Source organism: Papaver somniferum, chromosome 5 (assembly GCF_003573695.1).
Source record: "Papaver somniferum cultivar HN1 chromosome 5, ASM357369v1, whole genome shotgun sequence".
Taxonomy (NCBI): Eukaryota; Viridiplantae; Streptophyta; class Magnoliopsida; order Ranunculales; family Papaveraceae; genus Papaver; species Papaver somniferum.
The window spans coordinates 10,356,754-10,376,713 of NC_039362.1; the positions used below are offsets into that span (position 1 = coordinate 10,356,754).

At 36.9% G+C, this 19,960-nt stretch overlaps 1 protein-coding gene across 1 annotated transcript; it reads right to left on the reverse strand.

Annotated features, from left to right (window-relative positions):
• Positions 1-216: 216 nt before the first annotated feature.
• On the reverse strand, positions 217-19,220 carry LOC113280980 (DExH-box ATP-dependent RNA helicase DExH14-like). Its single transcript, XM_026529608.1, has 49 exons — positions 18,875-19,220; positions 18,710-18,771; positions 18,422-18,599; positions 17,880-18,336; positions 17,280-17,345; positions 16,665-16,766; positions 16,225-16,527; positions 15,975-16,091; positions 15,799-15,858; positions 14,833-14,904; positions 14,637-14,753; positions 14,380-14,541; positions 13,777-13,842; positions 13,537-13,689; positions 13,366-13,449; positions 12,261-12,335; positions 12,058-12,189; positions 11,909-11,974; positions 11,216-11,281; positions 10,951-11,073; positions 10,712-10,861; positions 10,392-10,604; positions 9,987-10,142; positions 9,668-9,892; positions 9,480-9,581; positions 9,315-9,395; positions 9,147-9,227; positions 8,399-8,602; positions 8,181-8,297; positions 7,977-8,099; positions 7,702-7,791; positions 7,497-7,622; positions 7,326-7,388; positions 6,999-7,087; positions 5,916-6,006; positions 5,392-5,541; positions 5,108-5,299; positions 4,945-5,010; positions 4,401-4,556; positions 4,166-4,309; positions 4,006-4,073; positions 3,757-3,922; positions 3,609-3,671; positions 2,651-2,746; positions 2,361-2,528; positions 1,546-1,716; positions 903-1,049; positions 694-828; positions 217-535 (listed from the first exon to the last, which is right to left on the reverse strand). The coding sequence occupies exons 1-49, from the start codon at positions 18,982-18,984 to the stop codon at positions 467-469; spliced, it is 6,273 nt and encodes a 2,090-aa protein (XP_026385393.1). The 5' UTR covers positions 18,985-19,220; the 3' UTR covers positions 217-466.
• Positions 19,221-19,960: the final 740 nt, after the last annotated feature.

Below are 19,960 nucleotides of genomic sequence, written 5' to 3' on the forward strand. Positions count from 1 at the left end.
AAAAATTCTATTAATGTGTGTTAGGCAAACATTAGAGCCTCTATTTATAGGGCTAGACAAGAACATCCCAATAATAAACGAGATTCACCCTAAATATTCTTAACATATTTACACGTTTATAACAAATTTCATATTTATGGACTATGGAGGTTCCATTTGTAACATAACTTTCTCTTCTCAAAAAAAAAAAAAAAAAAAAAAAAAAAAATCACCACATTTTGCAACGATAAAAAGGCTTAAAAAACATCAAATATTTACATGGACTGAATACAGTTTTAACATGTCTAACACATGAATTTGCCTCTTAATATAATACAATATTTTGTTCTTCTTAAGATTTTGTTAATGCTCTCCCTCTCCTCTCACAAGCTTTTATCTCACTTAAGATGTAGTAATGTGAATTTACAAGTTAATCAGGTTATGCTTACATCAGCAGATTCGCTTATCTTCGAATGCGTGGATTTAATCACTCTTCAACTGAGTGTTCTTGCTCAAACCCCAGATAGCAATCTGAAACTAGAATCAGTTTTACTCCCTGAAAATGTAAGGCATATAAAGAAAGCAGAAGTGTAAGCAACAAAGTTGTAACTACTGGAATTCAAATAGAACTTGTGTTGGTCAAACAAAAGTATCTCCATGATAGTGAACCCGCAAAACTGTTCCAGGCGCTAACTATTAAGGAAAGGTCCTTACCTGGAGACTGGTCAATGAAGACGGTATGTCCATGTTAGTGACCAAGGAGCGGTCTGAGAGAGAAACCCTCTTCAGTGCATATAACTCTGAGGTAGGAACATTTCCAAGAACCAGCCACCATGCTTCGTCTTTTAACTGTGTGAAATGTCGAAAAAACTTAGTACTGATACTACAACCAATATAATTGGAAGTTGGTCAGAGATACATACCTTGGGAAATCGAGGGGTGAAAGCCCTTGTTTTGTGCTTGTAGTTTGTTTTCTCCATTTTAATGTTCAGAAAACGAGACCTAAAACCCTCTCTATCCCTTTCCTGAAGCCTTAACCTTAAATGAATACACGGAAACTGCTGCAAATCCTGTAAAAATACAAAAAATCCAAATCAGTAAATCAAAGAAGCTGATACGCACTGTTAGTGGCTTGAGGCTCCCTTATGGTTGTGTACTAGAAAGACTTAGCTGCTATGTCAACTCATATAAACAATGCCAACAGCTTGGTAGTTTCTCCTTGACCTCTAGCCAAATAGATAAAGTTAAACAGACTGTGGTGTTCAATATGCCATAAACTGCTCCCAGATTATTCATCTCACATCCGTGCTTAGGCCGGTTTTGTCAAGGCATATACATATCAGACTGCTGACCATGGTGTACATATTCGCTCTTTTGGACTCTATCATAACAATTTACAAGTTTGCATGTACATTGGTCTAAGTGTGTGAAAACTGAAGACCACTTGTGGACCCTTGCATTATATAAGGTATGAAGGGTTTTATTACAATTGCAAACAAGTAATAGCTACCAATAGATGGAGTCAGGACATCAACCATGTCATATTCACGAAAAAGAAGGGAGTACCTGATACAGCTGCGACACAGAGAAGTTTCCGATGAACGACTGCAGAGTTGCCTTGGGAAGACTCAGCAGTTGCTGAACATTTGAGATGTCTCTTTTTCCAAGTAAACTAACAAGTTCAGAATTCATACTTGGCAACATCAATAGAGAAGAATCCCTTTCGAACCATAAACCCTGAATACAAAATTAAAGATGTGACAGATGAAATATGCAAAGAAGAGCTATATTTTGTAACTTCTATCAAGCTGAGCCATGCACAACAACTCCGGAAAAATTGGAAATAAAAAAAATGCTGGCTTTTAAAGCAAATTGGACCATTTAAAATGATATTCAGAACAAAATATATCATATTCAAAGCCACCGTAGTAAATCAGTGTTAACTAAGCTTCCACATGAATCATAGTTATCAATTTATCATGCTTGAAAATTATACCATTGCATTATACGCTGTCGAATACTAACGAGTTTGAAAGCACGGAACACTCACATGAAATAGTCCCTCCACGACTATTTAATATATATGCCACAAATGAGAAAATTATGAAATTTTTTTGAAAGCGGTAGTAGAGATATAATATGATAAAAGCGTCCCGAATAAAGATAAACTTCCAAATTAACATATCAAAACTGACAAAATCAAGTGCAAACATGCTAATTTATCTAACTTCTAAACCAAGATCTGAATTCTGGCTGTGAAAAATTGAAAAGTGAGGACATGGGACATATTGGATTATAAATAAAGTTTTGTGTTTTTGAATGTGGTAATAGAAGTTCAGATGCACCAGTTGTGTACAATGAGAAACGTATAAGAAGTATACCTGCATCACCATTTGCAAGAGATGCATACAGGTTAATGTGCTTGTAAGCCATCCACTGTTAGCACATATATCAATCATAGCTTGTATGATGCGTATACTTTGGTCAAGCACTGACTTCAAATCTGTAACATAATCACTGATCGGCATCTCTAACTGCGAGAAATGTGCCTGAAACCCAAAAAGAATTGGCGGATTCGACAGAGAGGAAAGCTTAAATAAGGAACCAACTGATATCCCCAAATGGGAAGTAGATTTGAAATTCAAATTCTATAATGGAGGAAAACCCATACCTGTAGAAGTAGATTTGCTTTAACATGCGGGTCATCAAGGCTATTGTTATCCACAAGGTACGGAACTCTTTTTGATAGTGCTTCATTATAGTTTTCCTAGACAACCAAAAGATTAAATTAGAAGGAGATTAGAAGACATAAACTGTATCGCACGAAGAAAAAAATTGGTAAGGCGGTTGTGAAAAGTTACACGAATTGCATATCTCCCACCCACATGACATTCTCAAAAATAAAGGTCATTTTTTGAACCCAAATTGAAATATGCATTCGACTGAGATTCATGATAATAGTTCTTGCCCACATTTTGTTGTCCAAACTTGCAAACTCAAATTATAATGATATCTGTGAGAAACTTGAATTTTAAACATTGAAATAGTTGGATATGGCTTTTGAAACTGCTATGCTGCTAGAGGATGAGAGGAGTCAATAACAACGACTGTTAACATTACAAATTTGTAATTCGAACAAGGTTCCAAATCATATTTAGACCAAAAAATTTTGAGTTATAGTAAGCAAAACATAAAGCTACAAACTGTGGTTCTATTCATCTACTGAAACACTTTCAAATTCCGCATGTATTCAAGAAGGCTTTTTTATTGGGGAAAAAATAGTTAACAATTCAAAATCATATTTAGACCAAAAAATTTGAGTTATAGTAAGCAAAACATGAAGCTACAAACTGTGGTTCTATGCATGTATTCAAGGAAGCTTTTATATTGGGGAAAAAATAGTTAACAATACGAAAGAAAGAAGGATGAGAGTATATTAACAGCCAATATAAATGTCCAAAATAAATTAGAAGCAGTCAACTATCAAGACTGATAGTAATTATACGCAATCACAAGTCCAATTGCGATTAACTGAATCATATATTTATCGTAATTACAAGCTGCACAATTGTGGCTAGTAAAATTTTGTTACAATTGAAACAAGTCCAAACAATGTGTGAGGAAATTACCTCGTTATGTCGCACAGGCAGTTCATTATACTCCGAGGCGCCAGAGAGTATGTGCACGAAAACCTGAAATCAATTGTATGAATAAATGGTTAATTAGAAATATACATCGAGGAAAAATGAAAATGTATGATAGAACGTGTAGACTTACTTCAAGTGAAGTGTTAGAACTTATGTTTGAACCAAACATCGACACAGTCATGTAGCTTAGGTAATACTGTGATGCCATTGAACCCAACATCAAAGGCTCTACACTGTCATCATTCATCTTGATACAGCCACTATCTTCCAGGTCTTCAAATGTGTTCTGCACCAAACTGCTCAAGGAAAAAGAAAACAATCATCACCATTGCCATCAGAATAAAAAGAAGAAGAAAACCTGACCATAGCATGATGGTACCTTGACAGGTATGAATTTAGAGTTTTTGATTCAGTGTCCTCCAACCCATAGTAAGCAGGATTAACAACCTGTGACACAGAAACAAGAACTTAGATTTCACCCATTCCACCACCTTGATAAAATGTGTCAGATATAAAGCTACTGATGATAAAAACTATACCAATCGACGGAATAGGTAAGTCCAGGTGAGGTAATGCACTGCATCCTCCTTGTGGCAAATCGTGCCAGAAACAATTTCTGCATTGATGTGATCTTGTATTTGCTCGCGCAGATTACTTTCAACTGGAAACGGTTCATAAAGAAACTGCAAATAGAGGTAGATGGAGAGTTTTCAGGCAATTTATACACGAAGAATTCACACAACTAAACTATTTTGTTCAAGGTCTATATCTTACCTTCTTATAAAAGCTCTTTTTAGGTTCATGGACAAGAATGACAGCTTTTCCATGCTGGTCAAACTGAGGACGGCCTGCACGACCCATCATTTGCAGAATATCTGTAATAGGGAAATCAACATATCTCTTTGCTTTCCCATCATAAAACTCTGTTCCCTGCATCAAAAATGGGGGTCCTGTCATCCACTGTATGTACCAAAAATGGAACATTATATCTAAAGTATGCATTAAATTATATGTGGAGGCTTATAACATCATATAAATTTAGGTAATGAATACATATTACTAAACTAAAAGGTGTGAAGAATCCAACAGAATCAAAGGAGGGAAGAGCCAAAAAGTGACTTGACAAAAGAATCACTAAACCATTGAGCCATTATTATAATATGATGTTTCTATATATTTAGAAGCATATTTAGCATTCTTCAAGTTTACCTAAGCCTCCTGAATCAAAAGAACTTCAATACCCCAGAGAAGTATCCTCTGGTAGTTTCAAATAAGATAATAAAAACTGTCACGTAACTACGGGAATAGCAGGCCTCACCTTAATAATGACCAGATGAGCTGGAAGATTAACACCCCAAGCTAAAGTGCTGGTACATACCAAAACCTATTGCAGAAGAGAGGTAAGATAACCAAACAAGTAGGGAAGGAGTATCCATCAAAGAATTGTGACGATATAATGTAAAGCAAATGTAAATGTGCACCTGAATTTTGTTGTTTGCAAAGAGTTCCTCAACCAGAGATCTGTCTTTATCATTCAGCCCTGCATGGTGCAATCCGATCCCGAACTGTAGAGTGTGCCTCAAGTTCTGATCAGTGACCTGAGAAAGTACCATCTGCAACGCTTCCTCGGCCATATTCAAAAATTGTATAGGATGCTCATCTGATGCTGCAAACTACATTTACATATACCCAATGATTAAGACTTACATATAAACACCTGAATGAGGTAAGGAAATGCAATTCGATACTGATGTAAGATAAACACCTGAATGAGGTCCAGCGCAGTAAGCCTTGTCTGACGACGAGATGAAACGAAAATAAGAACTGGCTTCGTAGGCGAATGGGTACATATGGCAGCATACGCTGGTTTATTCATACTATTCATTCTGGGGCAATAGAATTTCCCTGGATATCCCTGTTCATGAAAAATAAGATACTTAATGTTGTCCAACACCTGGTATATGCTTATAGTAAGTGTTCTTTTAGTTGAGTATTTTCACAGAATCAAATAAATAAATTGCCAGTATATTCAAGCAAAAAAGTCAAAGAATGGCTTATGGACTGGCACCAAATATCAAAGAATCAAACATCCCGACACAATCAAACTGGAAGAGGCCCTACGTAGCCTAAGAGAGTACACTCTTGACACTATATCTTGCACAATTTTGAACTGTGTTTAAGATCCCTTATACACATATCTCATTTTAGCAATGAAGGGTACAACAAAATATTTTTATAGAAAAGCATAAACACTGATAGAAATCAATGTCCAAATCCACGCTCTCTCACCTGAATGTGAACTTCTAGAGGTACAGGCCTCACACTAGGCTTGAAGTTGAATAACCCAACATCCCCGACACCCAACCAGTCGGCCAAGTCACTGAAACAAACCAGATATTTTTGTAAGAGTTACAGCTGTCAATGAATTTCTATGCTGTCTCATAAACAGAAAACTGACGAAGGATAAAAACCACAAGGCTATCAAGCTATGTTGATACACCCATTTCCATATGGGTTCTTTTGACTAACCCCAGATGTAATAAAAGTAATTTCATTGACTGCTTTTGTCTCGCCGTAATTTCCTGAGTCACATGTTTAGGCTCCAACAAAGACCTTAGTTTCTCTTAGAACCCATCTTTATTAGTTTCCTAGACTAGGGTATCTAATAAGGTGAAGTGTTTCTTGTTTCTATTTCCAGGTGACAAAAATGAACCAACTGGTCACTTAAACTTTTTAGCACAATCCCTTTATATTTCCATGCATTCATGAACAAAGAACGTATATAACAATCCCTCTATTTCCAAATGACAAGAAAGAAAATTAAAACCAACTGGCCACTTAAAATTTTACTCATGATCCCTCCCTCTATTTCTATTTTCAAGTGACGAGAAAGAAAATTGAAACCAACTGGTCTTAAATTTTCACTCACAATCTATGCAATTAAGAACAAGAAATTTATATAGCAATCGCTTTATTAATCCAACCAGAAGTAATGCTCTTGAAGCTTGTGATGTAGCAGAGGTATTTGACATATAATATACATTGCTAATTCTATTTCAGAAACAGTTGTCTCTTGTTTTTCGTTACCAAGGATGATGCCGTAGCCTATGGTTTCAATAATATCCAAGAACACAGCTTATGTGCTCAATACAAGGAAGGCAGCAACGGTGCAGTCAACTTAGCTACCTTATCAAATTGGGGGTACTGGAATAGGGAATATTGAATCATAGCTGGTGCACGATATAAATCCTTCTTTGGAACCCTATAAAAACCTAATATTGTAAATCACTATCTCCAAATAAAAACAATATTTCTTATCGAGTCACCGGAAAAGTATTAAAGACCTAGCACCGTGTTCTATAAATAACATACCATGCATTTGCCAATGCCGTTGAAAGGCCCACAAACCGAACAGCACGTTCTGTTTGAGATGATATGTATCTCATCCTCGAAACGATGACCTGGAGAAATACAATGCCGTCATTGAAAATTAAGATGGAAATAATATACTTTTAAATAATGTGACTTGCTACTTTGTAAGTGATGTGACTGCTATCTTTATCCAAGGTAAACACACATGGGACAGTAATAAATGCAGTATGTGTGAGATGCCCTTGCTAACCTAAATGCAAGATACCAAAAGTCTCCTAGCCAGATAAGTTTATTGCAACTAACGAAGAAGCATTAATATGTGAAAACCTCGAGAATGGGCCCACGATCCGCTCCTAGCAAGTGAATCTCATCCAATATCAAGAGTCCAACCTGCAAATTAACTTGTATTCATGTCAATCATCACTTACAACCAGAGAACGAACTGCAATTCAGAGGTAAATACTAGTAAATTATAGCTTGAAAAAAGAATGAACGAACCTTCGTAACGTAGCTTCTACTGTGCCAGTTACGACTGATACCATCCCATTTTTCGGGGGTGGAAATTATGATGTCTGCAGATGTTAGGGCCATTAAATCTGGAGTATAATCCCCAGTCATCTCCACCTGATACAAACTAATATCAGCACATCTAACTTCATTTCCAGACAAATTATTTCTGCACACATAAAAATACAGATCATACCATCTTTTTCCCAAGTTGAGACACAAGACGTGTTCTCCAATCTTTCATTCTTTCTCTAACAATGGCTTTCAAGGGTGCTATATATATAACCTGCACGGTAATGATATCTATACTGTATAAACTGAAATGTTTAAAACTAAAATGATTTAAACAAGTAAATGTGATGGTCAGACACAGATGTCAACAGCAGAAAATTCTGCCTCTAAATGAATCTAAAAACCCCATTTTATAAAAGAGTAATCCTAATTATTTAAAACATTAACCAGACCACAAACCTTCATATCAGGCTGTGTATTGAAGAGATGAAGCATTGCAAGTTCAGCTGATATAGTTTTCCCACTTCCTGTAGGAGCCCCTAACAGAACACTGTTGTCTGTGTGGTATAGGACATGAAATGTCTGACAAGAACAAATCACTCTTTCAGAAACCACAGAAAATTCAGTCACAGCCGCAGGACAAAAGAGAAAACATGTGCATACCTGAGTTTGAATTGGATTGAAATGCGAGAACCTGTACAACGCCTCATAAGCCTTATTTCCGAGTGAAGATACTGGAAGAGGTTTCAAATCTAAAAGTTCTGTATGTGATGTACGAGCCTGAGCAAAGCAATTGTTGCTAAAGTTATTAGAAAACAAATACTTCAAAGTGTTTGAGCTACCATCAAACTTGCCTGATACAAAAAATTTAAAGTTATCACCTCTGGCAACGCAAGATTTTGGAAGGAGATAGTGTAACAAGTATCTGCATGCAACCAAGAATCTGACACAGCGCGGATGTAGTACTGAGGCGGATGTGGCTCAAATATGGGCACTGTAAAAGAAAGCTTTTGAGACTCCCCTCGTGCCATTTTCTTCGTCAGAGAGAAGAGCTCTGAATGATAAATGTGGTCGTTCTCAGAATCCTGATCCAAAAGTCAAACCAAATTATTCAGCAGAATGCCTTCAGCTCCAAACAAAAATAACATATGTAAAAATTGCCAGATAACTCTACATGCTAACGAAAATAATAAGAACCACACCAAGTAATCACCAATCCAGTAGTATCGACAACATTTAAATACAGTGAAGCAAGCAACAAAGGTAAAAGCATGAGTACCTCCAGAATTAAATAACAACAAGGTATAACAGATCAGAACTCAGGGGCATATAGCAACAGTTAGGAAATCAGTCGCATACTGGCACTACTTTGAAGTGTTTTACCGTCGAATATACTTGCTTACATTATTAAATGAGTAACATCAAGTTTTGCAAGAGAAACTGAATAAACATCAGTGTTCCTAGAGATTATTTGTAGTATTCATTAGGTTTTTTTTGATATGTAGTTGTCCCTTCGAGCGTCGGCCGTGGGGAAACTTTCTATAGAATCTCTACATTTAGATGAAGCCAACTGAAGCTAAAACATTATTATAAAAGCATGAATAAAACAAGCACTCCAGGTCATCACACCTCAACAAGAATCCACCAATGCTGAACAAGACCATGAAAGCGATCCTTCCAAACAAACTCAGGCATAATGAGCAAGTCCACCTGACAATAAATACGTCAGGTCGCATTTTAAGTATTTAATGATTATTCGGTAGATTAGAGGCTTAGAGAAAAAGCATATTGACTCACCTTCAAAACAGTTCTGGTGATAGGACTTATGGTAGCAGATAAGTTGATCCATGGAAAGTATCCCAAATATTGTTTAACAATCTAGCAAACAAAAGAGAATATAACTGAGAACTATACTCAACATAAGATAATTAAGATTCTTAAACACTGCAAAAGGCATTTCACCTTTCCTCCATGTGCATAACGAATCAATAATCCAATATCTTTTTCCTCCATCTCTAGAAGCCGATCCAAGTCAACTTCACGCTCTTCAAGCTTTCTCAACACCTGGAGCAAAGAGATGCAATATAGTACATCAAGCACATTAGAAAGCACCTTCTTTTAGCAATGTGTTATAAAGATGCTAGACATACTTCTACGGATAGTTCCCTATCAAACTGTCGTAGAGGATGCTGATGAGGCCATATTTGGCGATCCACGGCTTTGCAGTAGTCCAACATAAATGAAGTCATTTCACACCATCCTCTCCGCAGACATATTTCAAATAAGGCACGCATTATACGAGCCAAGCTTGCACTTATATATGCTGCATCTGAAATTAGCGAAAAGCTATCTATTGATCCTCGTGATATGTACAACTGCAAGTGCAAAAATTCGAATTAAAAAGTTTATCCTTTCCCGCCACTCAGATAAGGGAGACGTAACTATCATGGATCAGATTTAAGAGATGACCTGAATTAGGATTGAAATTTTCCCATGTTTATTTGAAGGACCACCCTTTACTTCCACAGGGCATGATCTGCGAACCAGGGTTTCTAGTTCATCCTGCTCCTCTTCCCTCACAACAATATTTTCAAATTCAGACGAATGGGCCACCATATTAATCACCTGTAACAGTAAAATATGCATAAATAGAAGAAACAAAACAAAACGAACTTCTAGCCATATTACAAATAAAAAAGAATTTAGGTTTTCAGACAGTGTATTTTAAAACTTTAAAATGTCCCTACCGATGCGTAAAGCGTAAGGAATTCATTGCACCACAGTTTACCAACTTCCTACAGCTATGAGAGAAACAAACTAGAGGGAAAAAGTACCAGCAAGTAAACACCAAGTGCACCCATCACAACAAATTACCTCACTGTCACTCATCTGATGCCTGAGCATTTCATTGTAGGTTTCCACACTAGAGTACTGAATATAAAAGTGGCTTGCAATGCGACCAAGTTCTGTACAGTAAAAATTTCCACTTTTCTCATCAAACCGCATCATTTTTGCTTTGTCAAGGGAACGAGCAGCATCTGTTACAAGAGATCTTTGCTTTGAGATCAAAGAAGGATCTGCCATAACCTGCCAAAGACACAAAAATTGCAATAAAGATATATTCCATCTTTACAAATTACCGAGATAAGAATGACGGCTTCCTTCAGATATATGTCTAAAATATTAAAGCATACCTCATCCCATCCTATCCCATACTCCAAGGGATTTGATTTCATCCTTATGAAAAGATATGTATATCCCAGCCAGGCGCAAGCTTCCTTGACGTTGGTAACAGTACCCAGTGCCACCTCTGCGTTTAAGTTATCTTTCAACGAGCTAATAAACTGAAACGAAAAGACAATAAGCAATCAGAAAGCGCTCAAGCAGACAGACTTGAAGCGAGAGATCAAAGGAAATCAAACTCTAGCCTTACCTGACTTTCTATTGGAAGCTGACTTGTCAGCAGTCGTAAATAGTAGGCTAACTTATCATGTGATGTTATGATAATGCCTTCACCGCTTTTGTCAAATTGTGGTCTTCCAGCTCGCCCGAAGATCTAAAAGATGATGAATTAAGCAACCAAGTGAGACTTCCAAAAACTTGAGAAAATATGCGACCATAAAAAAATAGGAGACAAACTAAAAAAAGGCACAGTGATAAGCCTGAAATATCTCTGTTTTAGAGGTTGCTTGTAATACCTGCATAACATCAAGCATGCCCAGATCTCGCCATCCACCGGCCTTTGGATCATACAGTTGGGTTCCCTACAGTGATTACATGGATAATGATCAGGTATAAATAATGTAATTAGAATTGGTGAACAATATGGATTGCATAACATAGATAAAGAGGAAGTTGGACAAACAAAAGGAACCAGTGAAGTAAACACCCAAGAAATGCAACAAGCAAACCAATTAATCAGATGTTTTGGCGTAATCAGGGTTTATTTTGGAAGAGTTGAAAGATCATCACCATGGATACTAGAAATATGATAGACGAAACATTTTCAGTTCTTGTTTTTTGCCACAGGCTGACAACTCTAGTGACTGTGTCGCCATGTATTAGAATCAGCATTGTGCACACACAAATTCTAGATTAAAATTTACAAGAACTTGTCCTTGAGGAAACCAACTGCTTTTCTTGGTTTAGTAACATTAGTATGCATAGGAAAAGTAATACTGTATCTCTACATTCACTTCCAAAAGAAAAGAAAAACGAGCATCATAGTGCATAGAGAACCATCACTTACCAACAAACATAATTTCCTAAAGCAGCACACGAAGTTTAACTTAATTACTAATATTTCATGCCATCGCTTCCGCTCAAATGGACAGAAAAAAGAAAAAGAAAAAGAAAAAAAAGGGTGAAATAATCAAGTTGCGCAGAATAACCTTTATGACAACTGTGTGAGCAGGTAAATTTACTCCCCATGCCAATGTAGCAGTGCAAACAAGAACCTACACCAATGCAATACAATACAATTAAAAAAAAATAGTGCAACAGAGTTCAAGTGCTAGACACAGTATAAATGAAGCCCTACCTTCAGGAGACCTTCCGAGAAGAGACGCTCAGTTAGACCTCTGTCAGCGCGCAACATCCCAGCATGATGAATACCAACCCCAGATTCAAACAACTCAGCAACTTCTTTGTTTCTTGATTTTTGCACATCCTTCTGCAATGCTTAGAATGAGTAACACAATTTCGATTAACGGTATCAATCGCACAGTAATACCAACTGCTTACCTTTATTATGCCATACATTGGATGTTCGTCATTCCTAAACAACTCAGTATCTTCACTCTTCTGGGCAAATTCAATCTGCATCACGTATCAGGTAACAAATTTGGTTATGCAGCGTGGACATTGTATGTTGATCTTTTATGGAAATAAGAAGAAGGGAAAAAAAGAAAGGTATAAAACAACATTTCCATCTCAGGAGCAAATAGGTAAAGAAAAGTTAGCACTACTTTGCGCTGTATATATACTACATCCCAGCTACTCAATATTAATAACTTGAAAGAAACAAAATATTATCTTGTATCACATTCTCAGATCCTCAATAATAATAGTGTGGGTGCGTTAATAGGATAATCGTGCTAAAAAATTGAAATTCGCGCCTGCATATACCATTATACTTGAAAAGTTAACAAAGAATATAAAACTATCACTTATCTCATGCTGACTATGAAAGTGTAGAAGATAACGCCTAAAAGGTACCATTACAACTATACACAAAGATTTATTCATGTGTATTCAAACACGAGCATCACTGACCTTGCATAAAGTCATGCATACTGTCAACTTGCTTCTTCTCATTCTATTATAATACAATATTGTAGAATTTGACTGCCAGCTATGACTTTTAGAATGCTTTCGCAGATTACTTCTTCTCATCAAATAGTGCATTTTTAAATACATATAATATATGAGATTGGATGATATGGGTGTAGGTATGTTAACTGGGACACTGGTGCAAGGGTCAGACGTTGAGCAAGTAAAAACCGGAATGAGGGCACAGATGTACGCATCACAGTTTCACAATATCATTGTTTTCTATATCTATGTGCTTCATTTTTCAGTTAAAATTTCCACTTTGAAATCTAAACTTGTTGCGGACACATGCAACTCATTAATTTACAACTGCATATCATGTGCAAAACCGACACATGATATACACACAACCTCGAGCATTATCATGTGTACCCATCCGCACAAGTTTTGCAGGTGGTAGACACTATCTGTGTGCCCAACATGCAAAATTTAGAAAGTCGCCTATTACTTAGGCAATCAATGATACTAAATTCTAGAGAGAGAGAGAGAAGGGGGTGGGGAGGGCGAAAAACCGTACCATTGTCTTTGCTGTTTTACTGGTGTCCTTACGTGAATGAACAAAAATCATTGCCTGGTGGCCCTGCTTCAGTGATTCTACTACCTGATGAACGCAAAGGGTCCCAGTATCAGCAATAGGTCTTCTGGATTAACTTCATAATCCCATCAACCACCAAATTAGCAAACTAACCTTTTTATAGCACACTTCGTTTATTAAGTTGGTGCGAGCCACAAAATTTTGCTCAGTGATTCCGATATATTGTTGTGCAAGAGGCACGGGACGATAGCTGGAATCAAAGAAGAAGAGTCCTGCCTCCGGATTCACCCTCAGAAAGTTTGCAACCTGACATTAGCAAAGAGAAGTTACAATTTACAACTCGTTAAAAGCATATGCTAGTACACTAGAAGTCAGATCGTTGGCTAGTCAAACCTCCAAATAATTGGGAAGAGTGGCAGAAAGACCCACAATGCGTATCATCGACTGTGTGGACTCAACCTGTTAGGAAAAGAAGTAAACTCGTTATCACACAACAGTAAGAGCATCTACAGACGATAGAAAGTAAAACATGATAGAACATCTGGAAGCTGAAAGAACCGGCAGCTCAGTATGCATCGTGTGAGGCGCTACACGGTAACAACCTAGTCATCAGCCTCTAATTTTGCTCCCCATACACCTTTCTGCCATAAATCCTATCATAAATCTCCCTTTAGCTAGTTTCCTATGGGTTCTGTGACCCATAGCTGTATGGATGCCTAAGGTTATAAATAAAACACTGAGCCATTCATGTCACTTCAAATAGAAGGTGCTTGAGAGAATTCCTCGGTAAGTAGGGCTTTACAACAGCAAGGGTGGTAGTTAGAATACTTCATTAATTTTGAAGTCATCCTCGGTTGTTATGTAGTTTGCTTCTCAAAATACGAAATTGAAGGAATTGAAGATAAATATTAATGTGACAATGATATATGTAGGTTTAGGTTTCAGTTATCAACAGAAGGTGAAGTGGAAATGAGAGACTTCATAAGGAAACTTTACCTGACGAAGAGTCCTTGCAACTAATGCCTCTATTACAGGTCCTCTATCATCGTTCAACAGGTGTACTTCATCAATAATCAACAGTTTCACTAGCATTGACAATGACATGTCACTGCTTTTGCGAGTGATGACATCCCATTTCTCGGGCGTTGTCACTATCATCTGAGTGGTTGGGAAAGAAAAACAGATTAAAATGAATTCAATGCTTTCAAACTTATGCATAAGAATTAAGCACAACCACAGGGAATGAAGTCAACCTGAGTTTCCTCAAGCTCACTCCTTGACAGTTGCATGTCCCCAGTAAGCTCCTTCACATTCAAATTTAATGGAGCCAACCGGTGGCTGAAGGTTGCTGTGACCTCTGCAGCTAAAGCCTGGAGAGGCAACACTGGAAATTAGAAACTCTTTACAGGGATAATCATATAGATAAATAAGCTAATGGATGGGTTATACCTTCATAGGAGCAACGTAGACGATTTTAAATTCATTTTTATGTAAAATACCATCTCGGTAGTGTTGTTTAATCTGCAAAATAAAATCAAAAGAACAATGTGAACAATGGCAACATATTATTGACATTTCAAAACTAAGCAAAGGTCAGTAAGAAAGATAACAAAAAATTACATCTAAAAGTCTAACCAAATTCTAAACTAGGGGAACCACATAAATCATAATAATTATACTTCTATTTTCTGCTGCTTTCTCCAAAATAAGGTGATTTACTGTGAGTTAGTGATTTTCAGAAGTAGTTTCTACATACCATATAGGTATTCCTTATATGTAACAAAAGATACACAGACCAAATCAGAAATAAAAATATATCGTAATGACACTAGACACGGATTATAAAAATGTGGAATCAGTGCAACAAAAGAGAGTTAATCCACAATATTGGACAAAACTCAATGTCCCATATAAATCGAGCCACCAGGGAATGCAGATTTGGACTCTGATAATCTGACTTTCGTTATGAGTGATGTTATACATGTAGCTAAGTATTCTAACGGGCAATCTTTTACACAGCCCTATGAATAAACTAATCAAGTACAAAAAATGAATCCAACAAACATTACCAAGTACAGTTTCTTATATTTTTCTGATCAGTACAGAATTTGGTGCTGGCGAGATTCGAACTCAGCCAGGTCACTGGTATCATCACCCAATGACTTTACCACTGTACTACAGTGACACCGGCAAGTACAGTTTCTTATATACACAAATCAAAAACTAAAAAATCGGAAAACTGAGTCTACCAAGACAGTTCAGTTTCTTATACACACAACCAGGCAGAGTTAGACTAATCCCGAAGCAGTAGACTTGTCTTGGGTATAAAGAATGAACCAATCCAGTGGATAGTCGAACAACGAAAAAAATAGAGGCCCAATGTAAAAGATATCCAACAAATTTACCAGTGCATACCTCGTGTAAAACAGCAATCATAGCGATATTGGTCTTACCAGCTCCTGTTGGAGCACAAACCTGCATGTTCATCGACAAAGTCAATTTCGAGTTCTATCAACAGGCAACAGTTATAAAAAAGATGATTTATCCCTTTGGTCTATATGTGAAAAGAATAAACAAAGTGTACAACTCACTAATATGTTTTCATTAGTATGATAAGTGGCTTGGTAAATACGACTCTGAATACGGTTCAGGGACTTGTAGCCATGGAAAGCAGCCTGAGCAAAGTCATCTAATTCTTTTATCTCGATCTGAAACAAATAATGAGAGGAAGAATCAGCTTAACAGTAACTACTAGAGCTAACATCACCTGTTACGGCAAGAGTAAAACTAAGTACTAAAGACGATATGCGAAAATCTGAAAAAGAAAAGAAAAATAAGTACCAGCCGCTCCCCAGGTTTCATTTGTGCAGTTTCTGTAGCAGGGATACTGACTTCCTCATACCCCTTCAAGTTCTTCCTAACAGTACCTTGAGGAAGAGAGTTCACTACAAATTTACTAGAACCTTGGCCGCTGCCAATCAAATCATCAAAGAGACCTTTGCTCTCACTTGCTTGAAGTAAGGAAGAGAAATTTCCAGCAGACAAGTCATTCTCAACCCCATGTTCTGTTCCACGTCTCTGTCTTTTTTCTTCCTTGCGTCGGAGCTTATCGATTTGCTTTTCGGTCTCAGTTTGAATAGTGACCTGGACAGGAAGTATATATAGATTTCTCAACAGCACTTCTGATATATGTTTATGCACAAAAACTGACTCGCCAAATTTTAGGATAATGAAGGGCATTGCCAAGCAGAATCCATTGCTTCATGTGAGGGATAATATACCTGTGTGCCATAACTAGGCATTCTCGGCTGGCTGGTTGGAGCTTTCTCTGATTTAAGGACAACAATCCCATGATGGATTGCCTCAACGAGCTCCTTTCTATGCTGCAAAGAGAAACAAAAGTAAAAGTTCAAATATAGTTGTTCAGTAAAAAAAATTATTATGGAGCTACTGCTGGAAGCGCCTGAAAGCCCATACATGTTAATGTCCACCAACTTTCTTTCTTTTTTTACGGCAAAGAAAATATTTACTGATCAAAAAAGAGATGGTGCAAGAGGCTTGAACCACCCAAGACGAAAGAGAGCAAGAAAAAAGCGAACATGGTAACAAGCGTTTTCGACTATTTGAAGATCTTTTGTGGGAAATAGGTACAGATTACTAATATATATAAAAAAAATTAGGGTCACAAGTCCTTACCAACTTAGCTCAACAACAACCTGATTTTAAATGAGAGAACAAATCTTTTAAGAAAAGGAAAAGACAAACAGAAGTATCTAGTGTTTAATGATATAGCATGTTTAAACACTAGATAGATAAAAAGAATTGAAATCTAATCACTGTCAACCAAGAAAAAAAAGATTGTCAAACAAAGAAATAGAAGGTTGCATGATTCTTACTTTCAAAAGATCTTGAACAATTTCAAATGCGCCGTCCCCAACAAGATCTAACAACTCGCCAGCAATCTAAACAACGATAGTAGTAAGATAATAGAATTACAACAAACTGTATAAGTGTTCGCATACAACTTCATGAATATGTTGTTAGGATCTTCTAACTGGATAAGACCTGTGCTGGTATGCATTACAACCCAATAACAATCAAACTCTTGGCAAAATTAGTGTTTCCCTTGCATCAATGAAATGCCTGGGACCACGAGAAAATACATCATATGGAGGAAGGGATTTAGTCACCCAAGGAAAATGCTACCTAGATAAGAGTGCATCATGAGGGAAAGCATTTGGTAGCTACGACAAATTTATCTTTGAGAAGAGCTACATGAGCCGAGACTAACAACCATCAGTAGGGATTTCAAAAATATAGATCCATAATGGTAAGGCGAATCCTTCAAGAAGCCTCAGTAAGTAGCTCCATGACATTACGAGTTTCTAGAGTCTTGTTCTTTATTAACAGTCCTATTATTCTTAAAACATGCATATGGCACACTAGCATGTAATAACTGGTATAAAAAGAGAAGCAATAAGTTCAGAAAAGCATACCTCATCTCCTGCTCTATCTGAATCAAGAACCTGACAAAGGGCCATAGCTAGCTCATCCCTGGGAAGTTGTGAACCACTTTGTCTAACTATCTGATCACATTCATCTCTTAACCATCTCAAGTCCACTTTTCCCTTGTCCACAACAAAATTATTAGGTACAGATTCAATATGGTTATATTGTTCTCCTTGAAGAGAAGACAGCATGGAGCTTTCCTCCTCCAAAAGTAGCTCATTTTCCAAAGACTCGTCAACAAGAAACCGGGTAGGTGCATGGAAAACTAATTCACTCCCAAACTCTGCCGAATTCTCACCACCAACATCAACTCGCACTTCCGAGACACTAGCATCACCTCCATTACCACTAGGCTGCAAGAGGAAGAGCTTTTGAGCGAGTGAAGCAACTTTCTGAATCTTAATATCCGGAACATTGTAACCAATACACTTTTGTAATTCTTCCCTGAAAAGACATAGAAGTGAATCAAGTTTTATTGAATAATGATATGGACTCAAATTTCAAAGAAGTGGTAGTGAAGATATGTTACTTTTTGGATGCTGATATTTTAGATCTATTGTTCTTAACATCATCTTCTTGAGGAGGACCAAAGAGACGATAAACTGTTTTAGCTACTTGTCTGAATTCCTCAGATGATACTTCTCCATCAATTAACTCTACTACTGAACCAAGAAATTTTTTATATGCTTGACGCACTTCACTTGATGCTGCACTCAATGACAGTCATACATACATACAGTTACAAAATACACTTGAAGCAAAAATCTAAAAAATTAAAAAAAAAATCAAAATAGAAGAGAAAATTTCTTTCTCAAACCTTGTTCCCAATTATGGACTATGTTTCGAGCAAGTTCTGAATCATCAAGAGAATTTCCAGGCCTAATCATAAAATTGAAACATCATATAAATAAGTATAACAAAAAGAAGACTAAATCAATGAATTGAAAGTGAAATTGATGGGAAATAAGTAGATTGACCTAACCTTTGAGGTTTATTCTGATTTTGGAGGAAAATTTTGCGTTCCAAGTAAGCTTTATCGACATCATATGGGACTCTAAGTGAATTTGTCAAACGAGGCAATTCAACCAACATTCTTTCTTAAACCCTAGAAATTATAACTACCTGTTCTTGGTGAACGTAAGAACTCGGTTCGATCGGAATGTGGAGATTGAAGATTCAAGGAGCACGTAACCGATTCTTTCTTACAGTTTTTTGATGAGTTTTGACAGTGAAGAATACTTGAAGATGGTTTTATGTGGGAAGCCCGCTCGGCAGGCTCCGGTGATGAGCTGTAGAGAGAGACGAAGTTGTTTGGGGCGCAAGCGAGGGTTTTAGTGTTCAGATACGGCCCGGTTTTAGATATTGGGAACTTATTGGGGCCGCAGAGGGAAGACTTTGAGTGCTGAACTCAATAACCCCTCAACAATGGCTAAACGATTTGTGTTGATGAACTTAATTAGCTTATAACTAGTTAAGTGTTAGTGGTTAGATGATTAATGAATTGATTTACAGTTAAGAATTAAGAAAATTTGTTTTTGTTTTTAGAGGGAAAAGCAAAATAAGAAGTAGGAGATTTTCTTTTCTTTTTTCTGATAACCCTATAAATTTGGTTTTAGTGTTAATACATGTGTCGTTTAGATGGAAATTCGAAACCTTGTATTGGGGACTAGAAAGGGAAAACTTTGTGTCATGTACCCGGCATGGTAAGGGAGTGCCCATATCCTATATGTGTATGTCTTTAGTAATAATAGTGTTGTTTAGTATGGTTAGGAGTGGTAACTAATAATAGGTTGTACTGGTAGGTTGTTAAGTAACCACCTGGTGAAATAATAGTCATTGGATGGTAAGGGAGGAAATGCCTATCTTTATAAGGCAGAGTTTGTAATGAAAAACAGCAGTCAAGATTTAATCAAAAATCAATCGTTTATTCGATTTAGGCTGTGTTCTTCGGAACCAGAGAGGTTTATCCTCAATCTATTTATCCAATTCTGTTATGTACATCTAGGTACATAACAATTGGTATCAGATTCATTCGATCCATGGAGGCATATAATGAGACCACACAACT

What these genes read in the sequence shown, in the direction of transcription:
- LOC113280980 (XM_026529608.1), bottom strand. Translation starts at nt 18,984, where the DNA reads ATGTTGGTTGAATTGCCTCGTTTGACAAATTCACTTAGAGTCCCATAT. An exon ending in AAGCAAATCTACTTCTACAG is followed by an intron (nt 2,529 to 2,650) that starts GTATGGGTTTTC and finishes TTTGGGTTTCAG; the next exon opens with GCACATTTCTCGCAGTTAGA. An exon ending in CTGTGTCGCAGCTGTATCAG is followed by an intron (nt 1,050 to 1,545) that starts GTACTCCCTTCT and finishes GTATTTTTACAG; the next exon opens with GATTTGCAGCAGTTTCCGTG.